At 39.9% G+C, this 24,024-nt stretch overlaps 1 protein-coding gene across 2 annotated transcripts in view; it reads left to right on the top strand.

The window, feature by feature from the left end:
• Window positions 1–24,024, top strand: part of ARHGAP10 (Rho GTPase activating protein 10) — a 215,870-nt gene that overhangs the window by 62,074 nt on the left and 129,772 nt on the right. For both annotated transcript variants that reach the window (XM_010840774.1, XM_010840773.1), the window contains exons 7-8: window positions 11,418–11,492; window positions 17,821–17,908. In XM_010840774.1, the coding sequence (XP_010839076.1) occupies window positions 11,418–11,492; window positions 17,821–17,908 (163 nt within the window). The remainder of the gene's footprint in view (window positions 1–11,417; window positions 11,493–17,820; window positions 17,909–24,024) is intronic.

Raw genomic sequence — 24,024 nt, 5'->3', positions numbered from 1 at the left:
ATTTTATATTTTCCATGAGTCATTCATATTAAATAAACTTTGACTCTCTTCCCAGCATATGCTTTATTTTATGACAGTGGGCTGCAGACTATAAGCCTTCGTTAGGGTGACTATTTATATGCATTGTGCCAAACTGTTTTGATATTAATCTTGAATTTTATGTTACAGTAAGAGATTTTCATGACTGTTATGTAAGGCTTATGCAAATGCTTTATAAACATCATCTCTCTTATTTTCGCAGCAGCTCCATCCCATCATTAACCTCGTTTTCAGATAAAGAATTTGAGACAGAGATTGAGTAACTTGCCAGGTTATACAGCTGGGAGAGGGGAGAGCTGGAAGCTTTCAGAATCTCTATAACATTAATTTGTAATAATTTGTATCTGTAACCCTAAGAAGTTTGTTTCCCAGATGGTTGTATTTTTTTTTAAATGAGGGAACCAAGATCTAGAATGAAGATGTTACTCAGTATCATTTTGAGCTTCTCATCTTTGTAAAGCTGTAGTTAATCCTCTAACTGTCCCAGTGCTTAGGAATGGTCTCCTACCCTGCCTGCTTTTTGCAGTATTTGCTACCTAGTGTTAAAATAATGCATTCGTCTCCTAAAGTTTTAGAATTCTTCAGTTTTATACATAGAGCATCTTAAATTTATGATGTTGAATACGTATGTTCCTTTGATGGAAGAGTGAAGCATTCTTGGTTTTATATGCTTATATTTAAAACTAATTTAATATAGACACGTGTTCTTGACAGAACCTTAAAGTATTATGAATGACACTGTATCTGGGAAGGGTGTCTGTGTATGAACTTGTTTATGTAACTCAGTGTAGTGGATGGCTTGAAAAGCGTTTACTATACTGACACAGACATTTGAACAGAGTGTTTACTTAATGATAAATGTAAGAAACACATTGCCAAATGTTTGTAATTCACCTGTGACCTAAAACAACGTTCATGAGCCTTTTCATTGCTTTTCTTTTCTTTGAATGACTTTAATAACATCTTATTTATTTATTTATGTTTAGAATTGAAGTATAGTTAATTTATGGTGTTGTATTATTTTAGGTGTACAGCAAAGTGATTTGATCATATATATATATAGGATATAGGGCTTCCCAGGTGAGTCAGTGGTAAAGAGTCTGCCTGCCGATGCAGGAGATGCAGGAGACATAGGTTCGATCCCTGGGTTGGGAAGATCCCCTTGAGGAGGAAATGGCAACCCATTCCAGTATTCTTGCCTGAAAATCCCATGGACAGAGGAGCCTGGTGGGCTACAGTTCACTGGGTCGCAGAGAGTCAGATACAGCTGAATGCACACACACACACACACACACACACACGCATAGTGGTGTGTGTATATGTATATACTGTATACTTGTATACATACACACATACACATGTAATGTGTATGTATATACTTTTTCAGATTATTTTCCCCTATAGATTATTAAAAGATATGGAATATAGTTCCCTGTGCTACACAGTAGATCCTTGCTGTTTATTTTATTAATCCTATACTCCTAAATAGTCCCTTCCCCTCCTTTCCCCTTTGGTACCCATAAATTTGTTTTCTGTGTCTGTGAGTCTATTTATGTTTGTAAATAAATTCATTTGTATCACTTTTTTAGATCTCACGTATAAGCCATATCATATGATATTTGTCCTTGTTCTGACTTCCTTCACTTAGTACGTGAATCTCCAGATCCATCCTTGTTGCTGCAAATGATATTATTTCATTCATTTTATGGCTAAATAATATTCCACTGGGGGTGTGTGTATCACATCTTCTTTATCCGTTCACCTGTCGATGGGTACTTAGGTTGCTTCCGCATCTTGGCTATTGTAAATATTGTTGCTGTGAACACTGGAGTGCATGTATCTTTTTGAATTAGAGTTTTTCTCTGATATATGTCAGGGAGTGGGACTGCTGGATCATATGGCAACTCTATTTTTAATTTTTTGAGAAATTTCCATACTGTTCTCCATAGTGGCTGCACAAATTCACATTGCACCAGCAGTGTAGAAGGGTTCCCTGTTCTCTGCACCCTCTTCAGTGTTTATTATTTGTAGGCTCTTTGATGATGACCATTTTGATTGGTGTGAGGTGATGCCTCATTGCAGTTTTGATTTGCATCTCTCTAATAATTTGTGATACAGCTGTCATTCTTAAGCTTCGTTGTTAGGTATTTCCTCACAAATTTTTCCTAATCATCTCACCTATGGTGCTCTTTCCCTTTTATTTTCCAGAATCTTGACGATATATAAGACATAAAACATATATGCATGAATATTTATGCTTATTCATTATATAGCCCACAGGGAAATTTGTCTTTGCAGTGCTGGTGGGATATGTACATGTATATTTGTATTTATGCATGTCCATGCATGTATATACACATGAGCCTTGTTAATAACGGCACACTTTAGACTTTTGATGTGAATGTGAACATGAACATTAATGACCTTTCACCCTTGTAGTCAGCATGCACAAATGCAAATAAATGTTTCACTTCCTCTGTAAATATTGATCAACTATCTCAGTTCACGCCAAGCACTCTGCTTGTTACCCTCAGTAGGTGAGAGCTGAATGAATGTTACTTTGTAGACCCATGGAACCTGATCTTAGAATCATACACCTGGAAAGGTCTTTTCAATAATTTTTTGCCTGTTAACCATCAAGTGTTGATGTTTCAGTTTGAGCCTTACTTCTTTGTACAGTTACATCTATTTTTTCTTTTCTTTAAAATGTTTTTGTTTTACATTGGACTATAGGTGATTTACAGTATTGTGTTATTTTTTTCTCATTATAATCTTTTTCGTTTCTTTCTCTCCATGTCTTGTTACCAGCCAGTCATCAAGTTATCACTCACTGGTTCAGTGTATCAGTTGACTCTGTTTCTTTGTTAAAGGTATGCCGTGTGCTCTCAGGCTCAGCATCTGCTGCTGAAGCCAGAGAAGTGCTTTTCAAAAGAAAAGACTTTATGACTGTGTGAGTCCCAAGTTTCTTTCTCTTTTAATTTGAATGCCTTTTTAAATGTTACCCTGTGTCGTCACTGTATTCTACCTCAGTGCCTGAAATATAGTAAGTCCTCAACAGTGGTTATGAAATCAACAGGAAACTAAATGTGATACAATTTCTAGCCCATGATCCTCTCCTTTCTTCCCCGTTTCTCCTTCCGTTCATTTTATAGTCGTCTTCTCCCTGTCTGCCTTCCTGTGTGCGTGCTTTGAGTACCTGTCTTCTCTCTTCTGCTTCCATGACTCCAGACACCACTGTTTTATTCTTACCACGTTGACTTGGTCAGGTCAGTCCTTCCAGCCTTTACTGCTAACCTCTGTTTTTTAATGGAATTTACCAAGCCTTGAAAGTTTCCTTTTTCCCCTTTTGCATGTAATTTTCTTTTGGATGTCAGGTGAAGCATCTTCTTTTCTCATGATTCTCCAGCCCACCCCCAGGGCCTCTGGGTTGCCCTCTGGGGTTCCTGAGTGCTGTGTGAGTGTTTGCTGGGGCTGACCATTTGGAAAGGGAAGCAGTGAGACAGAGAGGATGATGAGGCCTGACTCATTCCTGCTGCTTGCCCCTCTCCTTCAGGAAGACGTGGGCAGTGCTCGCTGACAGAGCTGTGTGAGATTGGAGGAGGCAGGTGGGGGAAGGGAGACGAGTTTGATTTCACCGTGGCCATTGTGCCCGGGGACAGCTGTCATCAGCTGCTCATCAGTGAACTGGAGAGCACTCCCCTTGTCTTTGCTACTGGTCAGAACCAATCTGATTTATTAAAAAAAAAAAAGCTGTTGGCCTGTAAATACTCTAATGAGATTCCAGGTTTTTGTTAAAAGTTAGAAAGGATTGTGGTGATGACAGGTGTCAGTGAGCTTTGATATGCTGGAAAAGTTGTAATACCTTGGGTTTTTCTTAAGATTTTTTACTGGAGTATAGTTGATTTACGATGTTGTGTTCAATTTTGGTGTATAGCAAAGTGAATCCGTTATGTATATATGTATAGTCACACTTTTTTAGATTCTTTTCCCTTATAGGTCATTACAGAGTATTGAGTAGAGTTCTCTGTGGTGTACAGTAGGTCCTTATTATTGTTGATATTTATTTTATATATAGTACTATGTATATGTCAGTCCCAATCTTTCAATTTATCCCTCTTCTCACTCACCCCTCATGACCATTAATTTGTTTTCTACGCCAATAGCTCTGTTTTATAAATCCATTTGTACCCTTTTTAAAGATTCCACATGTAAGCAGTACCATAATGACATTTGTCTTCTTCTGTCTCACTTCACTCAGTGTGACAATCTCTAGGTCCGTCCACGTTGCTGCAGATGGCATTATTTTGTCCTTTTTATGGCTGAGTAACGTTCCGTTGTATATGTGTACCACATCTATATCTGTTCCTCTATATCTGTTCCCTGACATTTAGGTTGCTTCCATGTTTGACTATTGTAAACAGTGCTTCGGTGAGCATCAGGGCACATGCATGTTTTTGAATTATGATTTTCTAGGGATATATGCCCGGGAGCGGGATTGCTGGATCATATGGTAGCTCTAAGTTTCGTTTTTGAAGGAGCCTCCGTACCGTTTTCCACAGCTGCTATAACAGCTCCCATCCCACCAAGTGTGGGAGGGTGCACTTTTCTCCACACCTTCTCCGGCATTTGTTGTTTGTAGATTTTTTTTTGAAGATGGCCATTCTGACAGTGTGAGGTGATACTCATTGTAGTTTTGATTTGCTCTTGTCTGATAATTAGTGAAGTTGGGCATCTTTTCACTTTTTAGCAGTCTGTATGTCTTCTTTGGAGAAGTGTCTATTTAAATCTTCCACCCATTTTTTTGATACTTTTTTGATATTAAGTTTCATGAGCTGTTTATATATTCTGGAGATTAATCCCTTTTGAGTCACTTCATTTGCAAATATTTACTTCCATTCTGAGAGTGGTTGTTTTGTTTATTAATACCTTGGATATTTGAGTTTTTAGTTCCTAGGTGTAATGTCTGTTTTAGGCCAAGTCCAATCTATATCTGTAGTTCTAAATTAATTTCAAGTCAAATCAACCTAGGTATACTGTTCCATCCTCAACTAATCTATGCAAGGCACCGTGAAGGCTATTGAAAGCAAACACACCAAAAAACCCCAAACCAAAGCTAACCTACTATTTTTCAAGGTAATATGTCTACATATTTGGGGAGAGATGGAGGAACACAGGTCCACAGTTCTTAATCTGAGAATTCTGAGGTGGACGTGTTTGAGAAAAGGTGGTATGGGGCATACATTGTCAAGCATATAGCATCTTTAGACAGGTTTGGTGTAGAAACTACTTTTAACATAGTGACGTATGAATATTCATACTGACTGGGGAAAAAGCAGACCGAAATAACCTGATGTCAGGTCAGGCATTCAGATGTTTGATTTTGGGAACTGTGAATGGGAGAATTTGGGCTTGTTTTAAATGTAATCAAATGTTAAAAGGAATTAATAATAAGTCAGATTCAGAAAAAGGGACTATCAGAGGGTGTGGAGAAAAAGGAACCCTCGTACACTGTTGTTAGGAATCTAAATTAGTGCACCCACTATGGAGAACGGTATGGAGGGTCCGTAAAGAAAACTGTGACTAGAATTAGAGCTGCCATATGACCCGTCAGTCTCACTCCTGGGGATATGTCTAGAAAAGATGAAACTCTAATTCAAAAAAGATGCCTGGACCCCCCAGTGTTCATAGCAACACAGTTTATAATGGCTGACACGTGGAAGCAATCCTAGTGCCTGCTGACAGATGAATGGATAGAGGGCATGGTTCATATATAGAGTGGAATATCACTCAGCCATAAAATGTGATGCCGTCTGCAGCCCCGTGGAGAGACCTAGAGATTATCATACTAAGTGAAGAAGTTGGAGAAAGACTAATACCACTTGTATATGGAGTCCAAAATATACAAATGAACTTATTTACAACACAGAAAAAAATTCATAGACATAGAAACAAACTTAATAGTTCTCAAAGGAGATGGTGGTGGTGGGGGGGAGATGAATTAGGAGTTTTGGGTTAACAGATACACACTGCTGTATATAAATTAGATAAGCAACAAGGACCTACCATATGGAACGGGGAACTATCGTCAACATCTGGTAATAACCTAGAATGGAAAATAATCTGAAAAAGAATACATATACACACACACATACATACACATAACTGAGTGAATTTGCTGTGTGGTTGAAACAAACACACGTTACAAGTGAACTATAGAACAATAGGAAAAAATGATGGAAAAAGAATACATAAGTTCAAAACAGATAACATTTGTAATTAAAGGAAATATCACTATGTGACAGTGATAGTGACAGAAGAAAGGTGGGATTTTTTTTTTTCTAGTTTGAAGTTCTGGATGGGACTTTATCTTGCTCCCTGTTGACTCTTGGGCAGCTAGAATTTTACCCGCCGTGTATTTGATGAATAAGTATTTGGCAGATGAGTCATTAATGAAGAGAAAGGGAAGAACTTCTCCCTCAGAGGGGACTTGGGCCTGAGGAGGGGATGAATTTGTTTTTTTGTGGGTAATAGTCAGGGGTCTATTCTGATATAGATGAATATTCTACAATAAATTATGGGTTGGTGAGGTGAGGCTTGTTATGAAGAGTTATGTGTCTATGCCTTACATGCTTGTTCAGCTGAGGAATTTGGACTTGATTTGATGACTTACTCTTAAGTGTGGATGGGAAAGACCTAAAATAATCAAAGTCACTTGAAAAATAAAAAGTAGAAAAAAATGATGGTGTTCAGAATGGATTATGGTTATGTTCGTCCCTATTAGGGGTGCTCAACATACAGTCATCAAATTCAAGGCCATGTTGAAGAAGCAGAGGTTAGTCTGAAGTGTGAAGAAAATGCAGACATTGGTCTGTTGAATTCGGAAAGTGAAAGGCAAGAAGATAAAGAAAATTTTCAAAATTATAATACTTAGTGATGAGAAATAGTGATCCCTCTGGCTGGAAGAGGGAAATTTGGAAAGAAGTTGCAGAGGTTATAAAAATCCTATGACTTGACATTTGGATTGGTAAAAAGCCTCTTGATGAAAGAGGAGAGTGAAAAAGTTGGCTTAAAGCTCAACATTCAGAAAAGGAAGATCATGGCATCTGGTCCCATCACTTCATGGAAAATAGATGGGGAAACGGTGGAAACAGTGTCAGACTTTATTTTTTGGGGCTCCAAAATCACTGCAGATGGTGACTGCAGCCATGAAATTAAAAGACGCTTACTCCTTGGAAGAAAAGTTATGACCAACCTAGATAGCATATTGAAAAGCAGAGACATTACTTTGCCAACAAAGGACTATCTAGTCAAGGCTATGGTTTTTCCAGTGGTCATGTATGGATGTGAGAGTTGGACTGTGAAGAAAGCTGAGCACCGAAGAATTGATGCTTTTGAACTGTGGTGTTGGAGAAGACTCTTGAGAGTCCCTTGGACTGGATCCAACCAGTCCATTCTAAAGGAGATCAGCCCTGGGATTTCTTTGGAGGGAATGATGCTAAAGCTGAAACTCCAGTACTTTGGCCACCTCATGCGAAGAGTTGACTCATTGGAAAAGACTCTGACGCTTGGAGGGATTGGGGGCAGGAGGAGAAGGGGACGACAGAGGATGAGATGGTTGGATGGCATCACCGACTCGATGGACATGAATTTGGGTGAACTCTGGGAGTTGGTAATGGACAGGGAGGCCTTGTGTGCTGCAATTAATGGGGTTGCAAAGAGTCGGACACAACTGAGCAACTGAACTGATACTCTTTGAATTTATTTATACGATGTGTTTTGTACATCATGCATGTGCTCATGGGTATAGTTTTTCTGATTATTTAGTCCAGAGCTTTTAAGGACAATGTGACAAGAAACAAAATTCTGCATGACTGGAGTATACGTGGTCCATGTGCTGTTTCCAAGTTGCTTTTGTACAAGGTTTATTTAAATTTATTTTAAAAAAGTAAAAAAATGTTGAGTAGCATTAATTCCCCCATGCACCTTTCATTATGCATTAGCAAATTAACTCTCCTTCTCTTAGGTTGATGAATGTGAACTTGATCAATTATCTGATCATAATTAGCAGCACAGAGTGATGACTGTTGCTGAAATAACATTCTTACTTTATTTCTCTACGTTTGTCAGGCACTTCTCAGAGGGGCATGTTAGTCTGCAGAATATGACTTGCTCTTTTGGCTTCTGGCTTTGAGGCCAAACTATTTTAGGTTTCTTAAATAGAGGAGTGTTGAAAAAAAAAATACTCTGGTATTTCAAACTCTCTGGACATAGCCTTCTAGCCTCTAGGAGAAGAAAGGAGTGAGGCCTGGTCTTTTTTCCTCTGGCAGGTTCAAGCTCTGATTTTTGTGTTTTTTGACAGTGTTTCTAACTCTTGGCAGGGCTGATGTGCATTTTTATCCACCCTCAGCATTTCCTATCACAAAGGTGCCTCTTGGCTACTCTGATTCTTGAGCCTTCTGAACATCCGTGTAGAGACTGAAGGGCCAACCTTGGCCACCCTGGTTCTTTGAGCTCTAGAGGAAATCCAGAAAGAAGGTGTGTCTGTTTACTGGGACCGCCATACTCAAGGACCACAGACTGGGGGTCTTAAGCCACAGAAATTTCTTTTCTCATCGTTCTCGGGGCTGGAGATCCGGGACAGCGTGTTGGCATGCTGGTTTCTCCTGTAGAGCCCCTCCTCTGGGCTTGCAGACGGCTGTCTTCTCCCTCCGTTTCCACAGTGTCTTCCTTCTGTGTGTCTGAGGCTTGACCTCTGCTTATAAGGACACCAGTCTTATTGGATCAGGACCTGCCCTTATGACCTTGTTTTAACTTAACCACCTCTTTTAAAGACTTTGGTTACCAAAACTGTCACATTCTGGGATACTGGGGTTTAGGACGTCAACATATGAGTTTTGGGGGACATGTAACAGACAAACAGGGCATTCAGAAGTTTGAAGCTGAGTGAGGAGACGTAAGGGCTTCCCAGGTGGCTCAGTGGTAAAAGAATCTGCCTGCTAATGTAGGAGATGCAGGAGACTCAGGTTCCATCCCTGGTTCAGGAAGATATTCCGGAGGAGGAAATGGCAATCCACTCCAGTATTCTTGCCTGGAGAATCTCAAGGACAGAGGAGCCCGGCGGGCTACAGTTCTTAGGGTTACAACAAGTTGGATATGACTAATCAACTGAGCATGCACACAAGGAGAAGTAAAGGCCAAAAAGTGAAACAGAAGGAACAGAAATGCTCAGTTTTGTAAGGAGTAATGAAGCATGGTGTATGCGGTGTGTTATAATAAGCAGGGCACATGTATGTATCATTTGTGTTCTCCCAGTGAGACAGACTGGGACCTGGGACCCTTTGCTGCAATGCTTGTACCTGGACAAATGTCTCCTTGAGACAAAGAAACATTGTTTTGTCTTTGTCAAATACAAGGAAACTGTTGTTGTTCAGTCACTCAGTCATGTCCAACTCTTTGTGACCCCCTGGACTGCAGCACGCCAGGCTTCCCTGTACTTCACCATCTCCTGGAACTTGCTGAAACTCATGTCTATCAAGCTGGTGATGCCGTCCAACCATCTCGTCCTCTGTTGTCCCCTTCTCCTCCTGCCTTCAATCTTCAGGGTCTTTTGCAATGAGTCGGCTTTGTATTAGATGGCCAAAGTATTGGAGCTTCAGCTCAGAGAAACTGTAAGGGACTGAAAATAACTGCATGCGTGCTCAGTTGGCGCAAATCATGGGCAACAGGATACAAAAAGACCAAAAAAATCTAACTGCTACTTCTGAAGAGCCAGGAAGCAAAAGCACACGCCCCTCTGCACACATGGACACCAAAAGGGTGGGCAGACCACCTAAGCCACCCCCCAACCCAACCTCTGGGCCCGCCCCTACCCTCACCTGTGTAAGGAACCAGCTCTCCCCCCACCTCGGGCAGTGAGCTGGGGAACCTGTTATTTGTTCTTGCTCCCCCATACTACAGCAGGGGCCCCAGTAAAGCCTTGCCTGAATTTCTTCTCTGGCCTTAGTCAATTTCTATTAATTAAGGAAGGCCAAGAGACCTGGCCTGTATCACCATGCTAGTTAGTACATGGGGAGAGACACTGTCCTGACCTTGGAGGCAGCGTCGAGGCTCAGAGAAGGTTCCTGGCCTGCCCTGGGTCTCAGAACTCAGGAGTGACTGGGCTGTGACTTGAATCCAGTTCTTTAGACTCTGGCTGGTACACTTGTCACCATACAGGGAGGCCAAAAAAAAAAAAAGAGAAGTTCCCTTGGGTTCCTTGGCCTTTTTGGTGCGGTGTTTTGTGTTGGAAACTGCGGATTAGAGCTATGACCTCCTGGCCAGCCAGTCCGGTTCTTGTTAGTTTTAGCGTTTGTGGTGCAGAAAATAAACACACAGAGTTTCCCTCTTTTAAGAAATAAAGATATTAAATCACATTTTTTGGAAGTCATGATTTTATTATGGAAATTTCAAGCCCAGAAAAGATAAGAGGGCACAATGAACTCTGCATTCTTGTGCAGACTCAAAAATTTTCAAGATTTTACTAGTCTCCTCATCTTTCCCTTCCTCCTCCTTCAAGCATATCTAAGATAGATTACTCTTACTCCTTTCAATATGCAACATGAACAATAAAGACATTTTCTTACATAACCCTAATGCCACTCCAAGTTTCCTGATTGCTTAAAAAATGTCCTTTTTTGCCTGTTCACATCAGAATTCAAACAATCATGTGTCCAACATACTGAGTTACATTTGCTGATACATTTTCTTGCCTTTATTTCTTGTCTGTTGTACTTTGAGATACTTTGTTTCCAGGTCTCCACAGAGGGAGAATGCAGTGATTTGTTTCATTTTGATATATAATTTTGATGTGATCCTCATTTGGAGTTTTAGTGTTTCTCTGGACAATGCATGTACTGCCCTAAAGGAAACACAAAAGAAAACAAATTTTGCCTTACTTTTGATTAAGTGATTTCCTTGGTCTTCAAGAATCATCCAAACAATTTCTTTCTATGTACCAGTCAGCACCATATTATTTTTAAAAGGCTAAAACTTGTCAAGAACAATCTCAAGAATACCTAAACATAGGAAATGCGGAAGATACAGTGCATCTTTACAAATTGCATTGGTGTGTGTGACGACTGCTTAGCTAATGTTTTTTCATTTACTGCTTACTCCTTACATTTTGTCCACATGGAACTTTGTTTTATTTTTTTCCAGCTGTAACTCTTGAATACCAAGCTGCTAAGACAAGTTGGTAAACACTCTTGTCAAACATTATTTTTATAGGCGACAGGAATGCTGTTAATGTGAGCTAGCAAGAATTCTGTGTGCAACTGTGTGTCGACAGCTTTTCAGATTTGAATGTCTGTATTTTGCTAACATTTTTTCTCTTCCAATAGGTATAAACGACCAAGGATTGTATAGAGTTGTGGGGGTGAGTTCAAAGGTCCAGAGACTTCTGAGTATGTTGATGGGTATGCCTCTTTTCTAATCATTTTCCATGCGTTATTTGTTGATGTTCGTTGACTTTACAACTTAATGTTTCATAGTAACATAACTCAGAAATCCATTCTGTTCTACTGCCTCCAGGAGTTTTCTCCTGAGCAGAGTTGGCTCAGATAAGTCGATTAGTGTTTGCTCAGGCCTCTCTTACTAAGAAAGGGAGGAAGAAAAGAAGACAGCTCACGGGTGAATGTCTTCTGCTTGCTTCTCCCAGGAAAGGAAAAGCCAGGCTTCTGATTCGCCTGGCTTCCAAATTGCCTGTGCAGTCTTGACAGTACATTTGGTTGGACAAGACCACAGGGACATGTTCGTTTTTCTGGAGCTCCCCAGCTGTCACTCGACAGCGAGGGTCTGATTCTCAGGGATTCATTGGTATTCACACTGGCTTGTTTGTATCAGGCTCTTCTCCAGAACCATGCCTTCTCCATCTGTGCTGATAACACAGTGTTCTTTGGCACCGCAGACAAGAGGAAGCCAGAAAGTGAATTCATTTCATTACCCCAGACATTATGCGAATGACAAAGTGTTTTTACATTACACTCTGCTGTCAGCTCGGTGCCACCTGTAAAAGGCCCCACTTCTCCCTGCACCCTAGCCCCAAGCAGGCTACCTCCTGGGGGGTGATGAGAACTCATCAGGCTTCAGGGCCCATGTGTCAAACCGATCTGTCATTATGACCTTGCTAAATGTTAATTAATTTGCTATCTCACTTTAATCAATATTAACAGTACCCTCAGGTGTTCTATCAATGCATTTAAACCTGTCTACCTCTTAAAGTGTTGCAAAGGCTCACTTTGAGAAAGCTTGAACCGAGCTGCATAAAATCAACTGGGGTGTTACAGATAGCATTGCTCGTTTGGCTGTGTTTGAATTCAGGATTTAATAAGCAACAACCCTTTTTTTAGATATTAACCACAGGAAAAATGGCTCGTCATCACTTGGAAGAGCCTTATTAGAATACATTCGCTTTTCATGAGCTGTTTTCATTTTCTGCCTCTCTGGTTTAACTTGGGTGTGCAGTTTTGGCAGTCAGATTTTCCTTTTTACCATTAGTGGGCTCCAAATTAAATAGACTCAGGTTGCCAGTGGTTCAGTAGCAGCTGGCAGAGTTTAATGGGACAACAGCATCTGCTTTTAGTTAATTTTAAAATTAGAAACACTTCTCTCATTTCCAAGATGGTGTTATAGTGATTAGAACTGGAAGACTTTGTTGGTATCAGAAAGGGAGATTTGGCTGAAAGGCCCACTTGGCAGTGAATGGGTCATAAGGATCCTAGGGTCATTTTACTATCTTCTCGTTCATGTTCAAGGGCAGCTCGAACAAGTGCCTGTCCCTGTGGTCACCCTGAGGTGTTAAGCTGCCTCCAAATTTGTTCTTAATCTCATAAAAGCCCACATGATCATCAGCATCCCTAGACCCGGGTGGTGCTTTGCTGTGCTTGTGGGAAATGTCCCAAGACAGTCCTTCACTTGCAAGGTGTTTAAAATATCTAAACCCTTAAAAATTCATGACCTGGAAAACTGTTTTCACTTTCCATGAGACTCAGGGTAGAGAAGTCCAGGACACAAGCGTGACACCACCACATTTAAGTTGCTGGCAAAAGAAATGCTGTGTTTTCAGTAATATTATTCTGCCATCAGAGAAAATCAGAGAATTAACACAAGACAAAGATACTGACTTGTTATTTTTCTTATTAAGTAAAGCATTTAAGGGAACAGTACTAGATAAATTTATTTTACTTCATCTCTAAATAATTCCTAGTATGAATTTGAAGTTGATCAGTCACAAACTTTGGATTTTTATTAGCATTAATATCATTTTTTGTTACTTTGTGTTACCAACTCAAACTTTAGTTCTTAGATTCATTCACTGTTTTCAAATGAATTTCAAGATGGCCTTAAGATGTTTCTTTCCTTTCTTGCTGATTCAGCAAGTGTACAAATTGAACTAATTTATGCTTTTTCAGAAAAAGAATTTTAGAATTTCTGAATAGTTGTGTACATTCTATCCCATAGATGTTTTTTCTTTCTAACCTTTCCCAACCTCTCTACACTCTTTCAAAGTTATATGTGTTAAATAGAAAAAATTGGGTGAGTCTGCCAGATTTTTAACTTTGCTCTATTGTACCAATCTGTTTTTCCCTCGTATAACTTATTAATTATGTTAATTTTGCCTGTTTGTGATATTAGGTAATTATTTTTAAAAAATATGTATCTATTCATTTATTTTTAACAAACAATTTTTTTTCATTTTGAAATAGTCTCAAGCCTACAGAATAATTGCAGCTATCGTACAACGGAGTCCCACGATAACCCTTCCTCAGATTTACTAAGTTTTAACATTTTTAGGCAGTTATTTTTTTAAATTTCTGTTCCTCTAGATAATATTTATTTCAAATTTGATTGTTTTCAAAGTGTTTTTGTTCATAATGTATTTTTTCTTTGCAGAAATGAAGACTAATATAACTTCTTAAGAATCTGAGAAAAAGTTCTAAGTTGTTTTATATTTTCTGACAGGAATTTCTGTGTTTTTTTTTTTTTCCTTTGTCCTGGTTCTTTGTCATTCTGAAGAACCAGTCATATACTTTGCTATTATTTTTCTATTATTGCCATTTTTATGTAAAATATTTTTGTGTTTCTGTACTTTTTAAATATTCCTGTGTTAAATGTTTGTGATGATTTCTAAGAGAAGGGTGCATGCTTAATATCTTGCATATATTTCTCTGCTTGTCTCTCTTGGGTATGTTTGCAGTCTTCACATTTAAGATTGCAACAGAGGGAAATATTTCTCTCTTCTTCCTCCTCCTCTTCCTTCCCCTCCTCCTCTTCCTCTCCATCCTCCCTTCCCCATTCCTGTTTGCCTCTCCCCTTCCTTCTCCTCTCTCCACCACCCATGAAATCCTGATGGCAGTTGACCATTAAGGCCCTCTAAACAGACACATTGTTTTACTCCTCCAGGTGAGGTAGGGAGGGGGAAGCTGCCTTCCCCCCTGGTGAGGATAGTTGTTTGTCTTGGTCCTTCTCCATCCCCTGGGCAGAAGGTTGCGGGCTGCTGAGTTTTGCAGCAGCCTCCCAGCGTCCCCTCGGACCATGCTTCTTCAGGTTCCACACACACATGCCTCAGTGCCTGCCTTCCCCTTACACGTGTTTTTCTTTTCCTCCTTCTTCCTCTTCTTTTTTCTCTAATAGAGGGCACACATAGTCTGTTAGAAGTTTTTTGGTTGGTTGGTTTGTTTTTTATGAGAAACTCGAGGCAGTTGGGAAAGGCAAGGAGAAACAGCAGATGAGGTGTCTTTGGGTGAGTCATGGAATTTTAGTAAGTGGGGTGAGGATGTAACAGATGAGCTGTGGTCGCTATTGGGAGGCTGGAACCGAGCTGAGTTACAGTTGTCCTGTGGGCTTCCTTCTCCACGGTGGAGTGAGAGCAGCAGAGCAGTGCTGGGGAAATCAGTGGTAACTTGTGTGTGCTGGTGAATCTTCTGTTTCTAAATTTAATTTGCAGAAACAGCTGGGTGATTTTATTTATTTAAGACATAGAACCACAGAAAGCCAGAAATCAAATTGATTTGGAGTTATTTTTACCATAAGCCTATTGTGTTGCTTACTTTGTAGGACAACTTTTCACATAGGTTGAGGGGAAAAGCAAACTAATGGAGCTGAAAAAGATTCTGGTTTTGGGTTATAAAGAATATTCTCAAAACTCATTCAGGCACTGTGCATCTTCAAGTACTTTAGGACCCAAGTCAGTGTCCAGTAAGATGTCAGCACTTCGGGCTGGGCTGCAAGTTTCCAGTTTCAAAAAGAAAAATGACCACTGGTTATGTAATTATGAAACGTCTATCCAAATACAAAGTCAACTCTTTGTGTCTCTGCTCACTAGTGTAGGTTTTAAACTAATCCATGTGGTGTAATATTCCTTGGCCAGAGAAGGAACAGAATTTCTACCTTATTTGTAGTAGAGCATATATTCTAATTGAACTGTCTAAATGCATTTTTAAGTTTGAATCCCAAATAAGTTACTAACAAATTTATCTAGTCCCAGTGCATCCACAGATTTTCAAGAGCTGCTAGGGATGGGTGATTGAGTTATTTGAAAACAGTGACAATTTAATGGAGGAGTAATACCATGGACACCATGTAGTCATTGGTTTCTATTGTGACAGCTCCTTTTTATTCCATAAATGCAAAAGGTGGCTTATTTTCCCATAGAAAGACTATGATTCTCAAAATATAAAATAATCATCAAAAGCTGAAAGTGAAAGATTTCCTTTCGAAGCCTCCTGGATTTTAAAATGGTGATTTGCTGGTAGCAAGTTGATTGAAAATGTTATCTGACTTGTATGAGATTTAAATAATTGATTTAATGAGAGAGAGAATATTCAGTTACTGCAGTAATTGGTTGGCAAAGCCTTTAGAGCAGAATTATTTAGTCCTAGTTATGAAGGATTGCACCTTTAATCAGGGTGCTTAATTTGATTTCTTGAATGTATCTGTGGCTTTTCTGACAAGCGCAGTAACAAATGAGTTCTGAATTGTAGGAACCGATCAAAATGTAATCAGTGTCAATTGCCATTGTTGTAGTTTATTGCATCTTGCTGTCAGTTGCTGTAATCAAGAGCTGTTGAAGTGCTTTAAAAAGTCTCTAGACTTTTGAGTAATTGACTTCATATATCTGATGTTACGGCTGTGAAATAACCATCATTTCCTGTTTTACTTTATTTTCGAAAAATTTGAGGGTAGCATTGTGTTGTCACGCATCTTTTCTCTTTTAAGAGGCACGCGTGACTTAATGCACTGTTCCGTTTGAACAGGATTTTCTTTTTTGAGCTTTAATTTGAAAAGGGTATACCAACAAAGTGTTTCCTTGTATATTTAGACAAATATAGTGCAATGAAGGAAAAAAACCCTGAAACGACTAGTTTTTTGGGGAATCTTAGTTGAAACATTCTGGAATGAGGGGGAAATAAGTCTCTTTCACAAATCTCTTATTTTCTCCTTTGCATGGTTGGAGTGTAGAAACTCAAAGCAGTTTCTGCTGATTGACTGATGTCATTCATCATAACCCATTTACTGCTTCTCTCTTTGGGTAGAATGCTTATACTTTCGGTGACTCAGCTCTGGTGATTACCTGCACATTTAATGATTCATGGAAGTCTGCATACAGCCCTGATTGACTGATGCTCTCAATAGAGCGCTTATATCACCTCCACTGAGCACAGGAAGAGCTGACGTTAGATAGGTTAGAACTGACTTGGAGTGATGAGGCTGGTCAGGTTTGCAGCGGGACTTAAGCCTAGGCATGTGATCCTTTGACTCACTCTCTTCCCTGCCACTGGGTCACAGCCTTCCAAGGCTTGGAGATGCCACCACACTCAGAATGCTTGCTTTCCCCACCATCCTTCTTTTTAAATTTCAGAACTGACTTTTTCCTTTTCAAAACCAACTGTACATTCCATCTCCTCCTCCCTCTCCTGCCCCTTCTCCTTCAACTCTTCTTGTTCTTTTTTTAGTGCATGTTTTATGTCTTTAGAGCTTACTAGGTATTTGAAAGGGCATTTGGAAGAAACACGTTATTAATTCCAGGACAAAGAAAACCAATTTAGCATGAATGTCAGAAATGTTTTGTAGCGGCTTCTAATAAATACCTCCTGGATGAGAGTATAAATTGTAATGTTAATAGGAAAGATTACTCATAAAAGACTTTTTAAGTTTGTGTGTCATCATATTTCTGTTTTGGTTGATCATGTATTAGTCTTTGGAGAGATAGTATGATGAGTGCAAACCTTAGAAGTGTGGGACCAGACTTAGCTTCCTTCTTCTCCACTGAGTTGTTGATCTTCTCGTAGTAATTTTAACATTAAGGGTGCTGTTTCCCCTGTCATAACACAGTGTGATAACAATAATGCCACCCGAAGCAAGTTCAGATATGTAGGCACTTCGTATGTCACATGCTATAAGCCATGGCTGCTGAGTAGCATCTTATAATAGTAGTAGTAATAGCGATCTATGCTTTGCAGTTGTGAATACTGAAATGCTTTTTTAAGATCTTCCATACTCCTAGCCCAACCCTTACCCTTTTACTTTGATCTCCACTACAGATTTTCTGAAGTGCTAGAAATGTCTGAGAATAGAACATGGCTTGTAATATGATAAGAAATTGTATGTAATGTTTTTTATAGGAAACCGCAGAACTCAATATTTGTGGTTTGGCTGTTTAAGAATCTAAGCATTGTCAGGCCGTCAAGAGGGCCTCTGAATGGTCAGGTTTTAATATTTGTTTCTTCCTTGCTTGCTCACTAGACGTGAAGACCTGCAACGAGGTAGACCTGGAGAATTCCGTCGATTGGGAAGTGAAGACAATAACAAGTGCCCTGAAACAGTATTTGAGGTGAGCTTCTCTTGGTAGCGGGGGGAAGAGCAGACTGTGTCTAACACACAGCCAATGTTGACTCTGCATGTGCAACTCAAAAGTGAAAGTTTATATGCAAGTATAAACTATGAGGTACCTAATGTGATGCTCCAGGAAGTGTGGTCCATAGTCAGTGAACATCAGCTGACAGATCGATTGCAACTGAAGAGAATTGGAAGAGACTTGGGTTTTGAAATGCGGATGTGAGTTTTCGGAATTAAATGCTCTGAAACAGTGAGGAAGAAGGCTATTTATTAACATTCATTGAATCTTTTCTTTGTGTTGTAGGCTAAAGTGAAGATATCTTAATTTAAATGTAAACCCTGTGAAGTTAAACACTTATGATAATGACACAAAGATACAAAGCTATTTGAAAAGAAGTTTAATTGATGAGGTGTTTTTTAAAGATGAACTTTGAGTTTCACATTTTTGCTATCGAGTGCCAAGAAGGTTCAGCATTTCTATGAGCATTCACTTCCTTGAAAAAATAAAGGAACTGAGTGATCACAAAGCTGGAGGTTAGATGAAGGACAAGTACATGGAGCAAAGGAATGGGAAATAGTCGCAGCTGTGGTTCCTCGGCTCTGGGTCTGCGGGGGACTTTGATTTTTGTCTGGCAGTCAAATGGCACTGCCTCCCCAGCACGAGTTCTTTTTAACCAACACACAGGATTATTTTTCAGAGAAATGCTATTTGGGTTCCAACAAGCACATTAGAGTCAACTGATAGTACGTATTTTATATTTAAAAATTTCAAACATATAGGCTTGAAGATGAATATAATGACTTCTCATCGCCCCAGTATCCTGCTTCTTCAGTTTTCAACATTCGACACTTCTTGTTTCGTCAGTCTCCCTACTGCCACGTTTTGGGGATAATACTTTAGAGATTTTCTAAACCATCATATTGCTGCACTCATAAATCTTTGAGTGTGTCTCAGAAAAGATAAGGACTTTAAAAAAGGGGCCAAATAGAAAAGACAAAATGTATCATGCTTGTGCACTCAGTCATGTCCAACTCTTTGCAACCCCTTGGACTGTAGCCCGCCAGGCTCCTCTGTCGGTGGGATTCTCCAGGCAAGCATACTGGAGTGGGTTGCCATTTCCTCCTCCAGGGAGTTCCAGTAATTCCCCAAATGCTGGGACAACGAGAGGGTCTCCCCTGCCCCCAGGTGTGCAAAATGTCTCACGTTGGATGAGAAGCTGACCGATGTGGTGACTCAATATAGTGTGTATTGTATGTGGGAATCTTGTCATTTTTATTACCGCTTCCCCAGCGTTAACAGTAATAAAACAATAGTTAAGGGGTTTCTGAGGTGGTCTAGTGGTGAAGAATCCGCCTTCCGATGCGGGCCGCTGGGATTCGATTTCTGGTCAGGGAACTAGGATCGCACATGCTGCAGGGTATCCAAGCCCGTGAACAGTGATTACTGCGCCTGTGTGACACCGGAAGTAGCCCGCGAGCCGCAAGGAAGACCCAGAGCAGCCAAAATTAAAAAAAACAAACCTAAAAACACCCAATAATTCTTATTTTTTTATGCTGCATTGGTTGGCTAGACATACAGCGATGATGTAAGTAGCGTGAAGATATTTAGATACGAATTCATTTTTATTGGAAATGAAGCACTCGCTATGGGATTTCTAAGCGATCTCATCCCCCACCCCCTTTTCTTTTCTTTTCAGAACCCTTTAACTTTCATTCTCTGACAGATAAACAGTTTCCTTTATCCCTCCTTCCTCCTTGATCCCGTTTTGAAGCAAAACCAGAGCTTTGCGTTTTGATTGCGTCGTCTTTTTCTTTATTTAGTCTGTGGTGTAATTCGTTTTATTTTTCTTCTTTGAGTATAGGGGATGAAGGGGAGAGAGAGGAAGCCAGAGAACAGCTTCTCTTCACCAGTGCTTTTCAGGTTTAGTTCTACTGTCTCCAGTTGTCGGTGTGTGTGTGTGTGTGTGTGTGTGCGCGCGTGTGTGTGTGCGCGCGTGTGTGTGTGTGCGTGTGCGTGTGCGTGCGCGCGCTGCAGCATCATACATTGTATGTAAGATAACATAGTGGCTGGAGGGGCCTGGTGGAAGGATGAGACCGGTGTTAACGGAGACAGACCTGTAATGGGAGGTAAACAGGCCACAGAGATGTAATGCACAGTATAACGGCTGTAGACAGCAGTGGACTGTAATTAGGTGATGTGATGAATACTGCTAAATCAGTTATCACCTCACAATATATGAATTATCAAAATAACACCCTGTACACCTTCCACTTATCTAATGTTCCAAGTGAAATTTATTCAGTAAAAACTGAAATGTAGGGGGAGCATAGTCTGTAAATATATTTTTGCATCTGTTTTGCAAAGCGGTTTTATTGAAGTGTAATTGATGTACAAGAAACTGCATATATTCATAAAATATCTTTGGACAAGTTTGATGTGCATGTACATCTGTGACGCCGTCAGCAAAGCCCGGATGGTGAACCTGCCATCAGGGGTTCCTCAAGCCCCTTTGAATTCGCTCTCTCTCACTCTTCTCATTCCCTCATCCCTGGGCAAACCTCTTGGCTTGCTTTCTGTCACTATACATTGATTGACATTTCCTGTAATTTCATAGAAATGGAGTCATACAGCATGTACTTTTAAAAATCTGGGTTCTTGGACTTTCCTGGTGGTCCAGAGGGTAAGACTAGGCTCTTCCAACGCAGGGGGCACTGGTTCCATCCCTGGTCAGGGTTCTGGGATCCCACATGCTGCATGGCAAAAAAGTAAAAAAAAATCTGGGTTCTTTCACTTGGTATAATTTGAGATTCACCTGTGTTGTAGCAAGCACCAGTTGTCCATTCCTTCTTGATGCTAACTGGTGTTGCTTTTTATGGATATACCACAAATTTCTTCTTTCATCCATTTACCTGTTAATAGATACTTGCATCATTTGTTGCTTTTGGCTGTTATAAATAAAGCTGCTAAACATCTTTGTGTAATTAATCTTTTGAGTGAACGTAGGCTTCCCAGGTGGCGCCAGTGGTAAAGGATCCTCCTGCCAGTGCAGGGGATACAAGAAACTGGTGTTTGATCCCTGGGTGGGAAGATCTCCTGGAGAAGGAAATGGCAATTCAGTTCAATATTCTTGCCTGGAAAATTCCAGGCACAGAGGAGCCTGGCAGGCTACAGTCCATGGGGTCACAAAGAACCAGACACAACTGAGCACCGAGGTGTTCGTTTCTCTTGCGTGAATCCTAAGAGTGTAGTGCCTGGGTCTTATGACAGGTATATATTTAACTTTTGGGGAAACGGACAAACTTCTTTCCAGAGTGGCTATGTTTTTTTGCATTCCCACTTATGATATACAAGAGTTCCATTTCCTTTATATCCTAGCTAGATCTTGTTATTTTGGATACAGATCCTTAGATATCTGCTTTGCAAATGTTTTCTTCCAGCCTTTGTGGCTTGTCTTTTTATTCCCTTCAAAGTGTCCTTCAGAGAGCGTTTAAAACTTTTGATGATGTTGCATTTATTTATTAGTTGCTATGGACTGTACTTTTGCCTAATGCAAAGTCACAAAGATTTTGTTTTCTTCCAGGAGTTTTATAGTTTTAAGTTTTACACGTAGGTCTATGATCTATTTTAAGTTAGTTGTTTTATAAGATACAGAGTATGGATCTGAGTTCACTTTTGAATGTGGATATCCAGTTGCTTCAGTACCATTTGTGGGAAAAACTATCCTTTCTCCTCTAAATTGTCTATTGAGATGATCTTACAGTTTTTCTTCTTTAGTTTGCTAGAATGGTGGTGGTGGTTGTGAGTTGCATTAATTTTATTTTAATATTAAGGCAGTTATGTTTCTGTGATGGGCTTCCTTGGTGGCTCAGTGGTAAAGAATCTTGCCTGCCGATGTAGGAAATGTGGGTTCAATCCCTGGGTTGGGAAGATCCCCTGAAGGAGGAAACGGCAACTCATTCCAGTATTCTTGCTAGGAAAATCCCACAGATAGTGGAATCTGGCAGGCCACAGTCCATGGGGTCACAGAGGAGTTGGGCATGACTTAGCGACTAAAAAACCAATAATTTCTGTGATAAACCCAACTTAGTCACAATGTATTATCCTTTTATTTATCTTACTGAATTCCAGTTGTTAACACTTTATGTAGAATAGTTGCATCTACATTCATGAGTAATATCAGTAATATCTATAGTCTTTTTGTCTTTAATTTTGGTATTAATACTAAGGTAAATGCTGATATCAAGGAATGACTTAGAAAGTATTCCCTCTTATATTTTCTGGAAGGATTTGCATAGAATTGGTAGTATTCCTTCTTTAATTGTTTGGTAGAATTTATCAGTGAGTCATCTGGGTCTAGAGTTTTCTTATTGGCAGGATGTTTACAAATTCATTTTCTCTAACAGACGTGGGATAGCTGTTTCTCAGAGGAAGTACTTCTTATGGAGTGAGCTTTGATAGTTTATGTCTTTTAAGACATTTGTCGATTTCATCTAAACTGTTGAATTTGTGGGCGTGAATAGTTTCATAACATTTTATTGTCTTTAGAGCCGGCAGTGATTCTTCAGTCACCTCTGTTACTTGTGACTGGTAATTTGTGTTTTCTATCTTTTATTTCCTAATTATTATGGCTAGGCTTCCCAGGTGGCGCTAGTGGTAAAGAACCCGTCTGCCAGTGCAGGAGATGTAAGAACCCTGGGTTCCATCCCTGGGTGGGGAAGATCCCATAGAGAAGGAAATGGCAACCCACTCCGGTATTCTTCCGTAGAGAATCCCATGGACAGAGGAGCTGGTGGGCTGTAGTCCATGGGGTCACAAAAGAATCGGACACGACTGAGTACTGAGCAGCTGCAGACTTAACAACTTTATGGATTATGTAGAACCGGTTTTTGTATTCACTTATTTTCTCTGTTGTGTTTTGTTTTCTGTTTGATTGACTTCTGCTCTGATCTTTGTTTCTGTTTTTCTGCTTATTTTCAGTTTAATTTACTTTGTTTTTTTTTTTTTTTGGCTGTTCAGGGTAGAAAGTTTAAGACTTTTTTCTAACATAAGTACTTAGTGGTATAAAATTTCCCCCAAATACTGTTTTACCGATATCCCTTAAATTCTGATATGTCTTATTTTCATTTTAATTCACAATACTTCCTAGTTTTCCTTTCTTTGAGGTTTTCTAGATGTCTCTGTTCAGATCAGATCAGATCACTCAGTCGTGTCTGACTCTTTGCGACCCCATGAATCACAGCACGCCAGGCCTCCCTGTCCAACACCAACTCCTGGAGTTCACTCAGACTCACATCCATCCAGTCAGTGATGCCATCCTGCCTCTGTCATCCCCTTCTCCTCCTGCCCCCAATCCCTCCCAGCATCAGAGTCTTTTCCAGTGAGTCAACTCTTTGCATGAGGTGGCCAAATTACTGGAGTTTCAGCTGTAGCATCATTCCCTCCAAAGAAATCCCAGGGCTGATCTCCTTCAGAATGGACTGGTTGGATCTCCTTGCAGTCCAAGGGACTCTCAAGAGTGTTCTCCAACACCACAGTTCAAAAGCATCAATTCTTTGGTGCTCAGCCTTCTTCACAGTCCAACTCTCACATCCATACATGACCACAGGAAAAACCATAGCCTTGACTAGACAGACCTTTATTGGCAAGGTAATGTCTTTGCTTTTGAATATGCTATCTAGGTTGGTCATAACTTTCCTTCCAAGGAGTAAGCGTCTTTTAATTTCATGGCTGCAGTCACCATCTGCAGTGATTTTGGAGCCTAGAAAAATAAAAATAAATTCAGACTTAAATTGAAGAAAGTAGGGAAAACCACTAGACCATTCAGGTATGACCTAAATCAAATCCCTTATGATTATACAGTGGAAGTGAGAAATAGATTTAAGGGCCTAGATCTGATAGATAGAGTGCCTGATGAACTATGGAATGAAGTTCGTGACATTGTACAGGAGACAGGGATCAAGACCATCCCCATGGAAAAGAAATGCAAAAGCAAAATGGCTGTCTGGGGAGCCTTACAAATAGCTGTGAAAAGAAGAGAAGTGAAAAGCAAAGGAGAAAAGGAAAGATATAAGCATCTGAATGCAGAGTTCCAAAGAATAGCAAGAAGAGAT

Source organism: Bison bison, unplaced genomic scaffold, assembly GCF_000754665.1.
Source record: "Bison bison bison isolate TAMUID 2011002044 unplaced genomic scaffold, Bison_UMD1.0 scf7180017864146, whole genome shotgun sequence".
In the NCBI taxonomy this organism is placed as follows: Eukaryota; Metazoa; Chordata; class Mammalia; order Artiodactyla; family Bovidae; genus Bison; species Bison bison.
The sequence above is the reverse complement of the archived record's forward strand: the minus strand, read 5'-3'. Positions and strand labels throughout refer to the sequence as shown.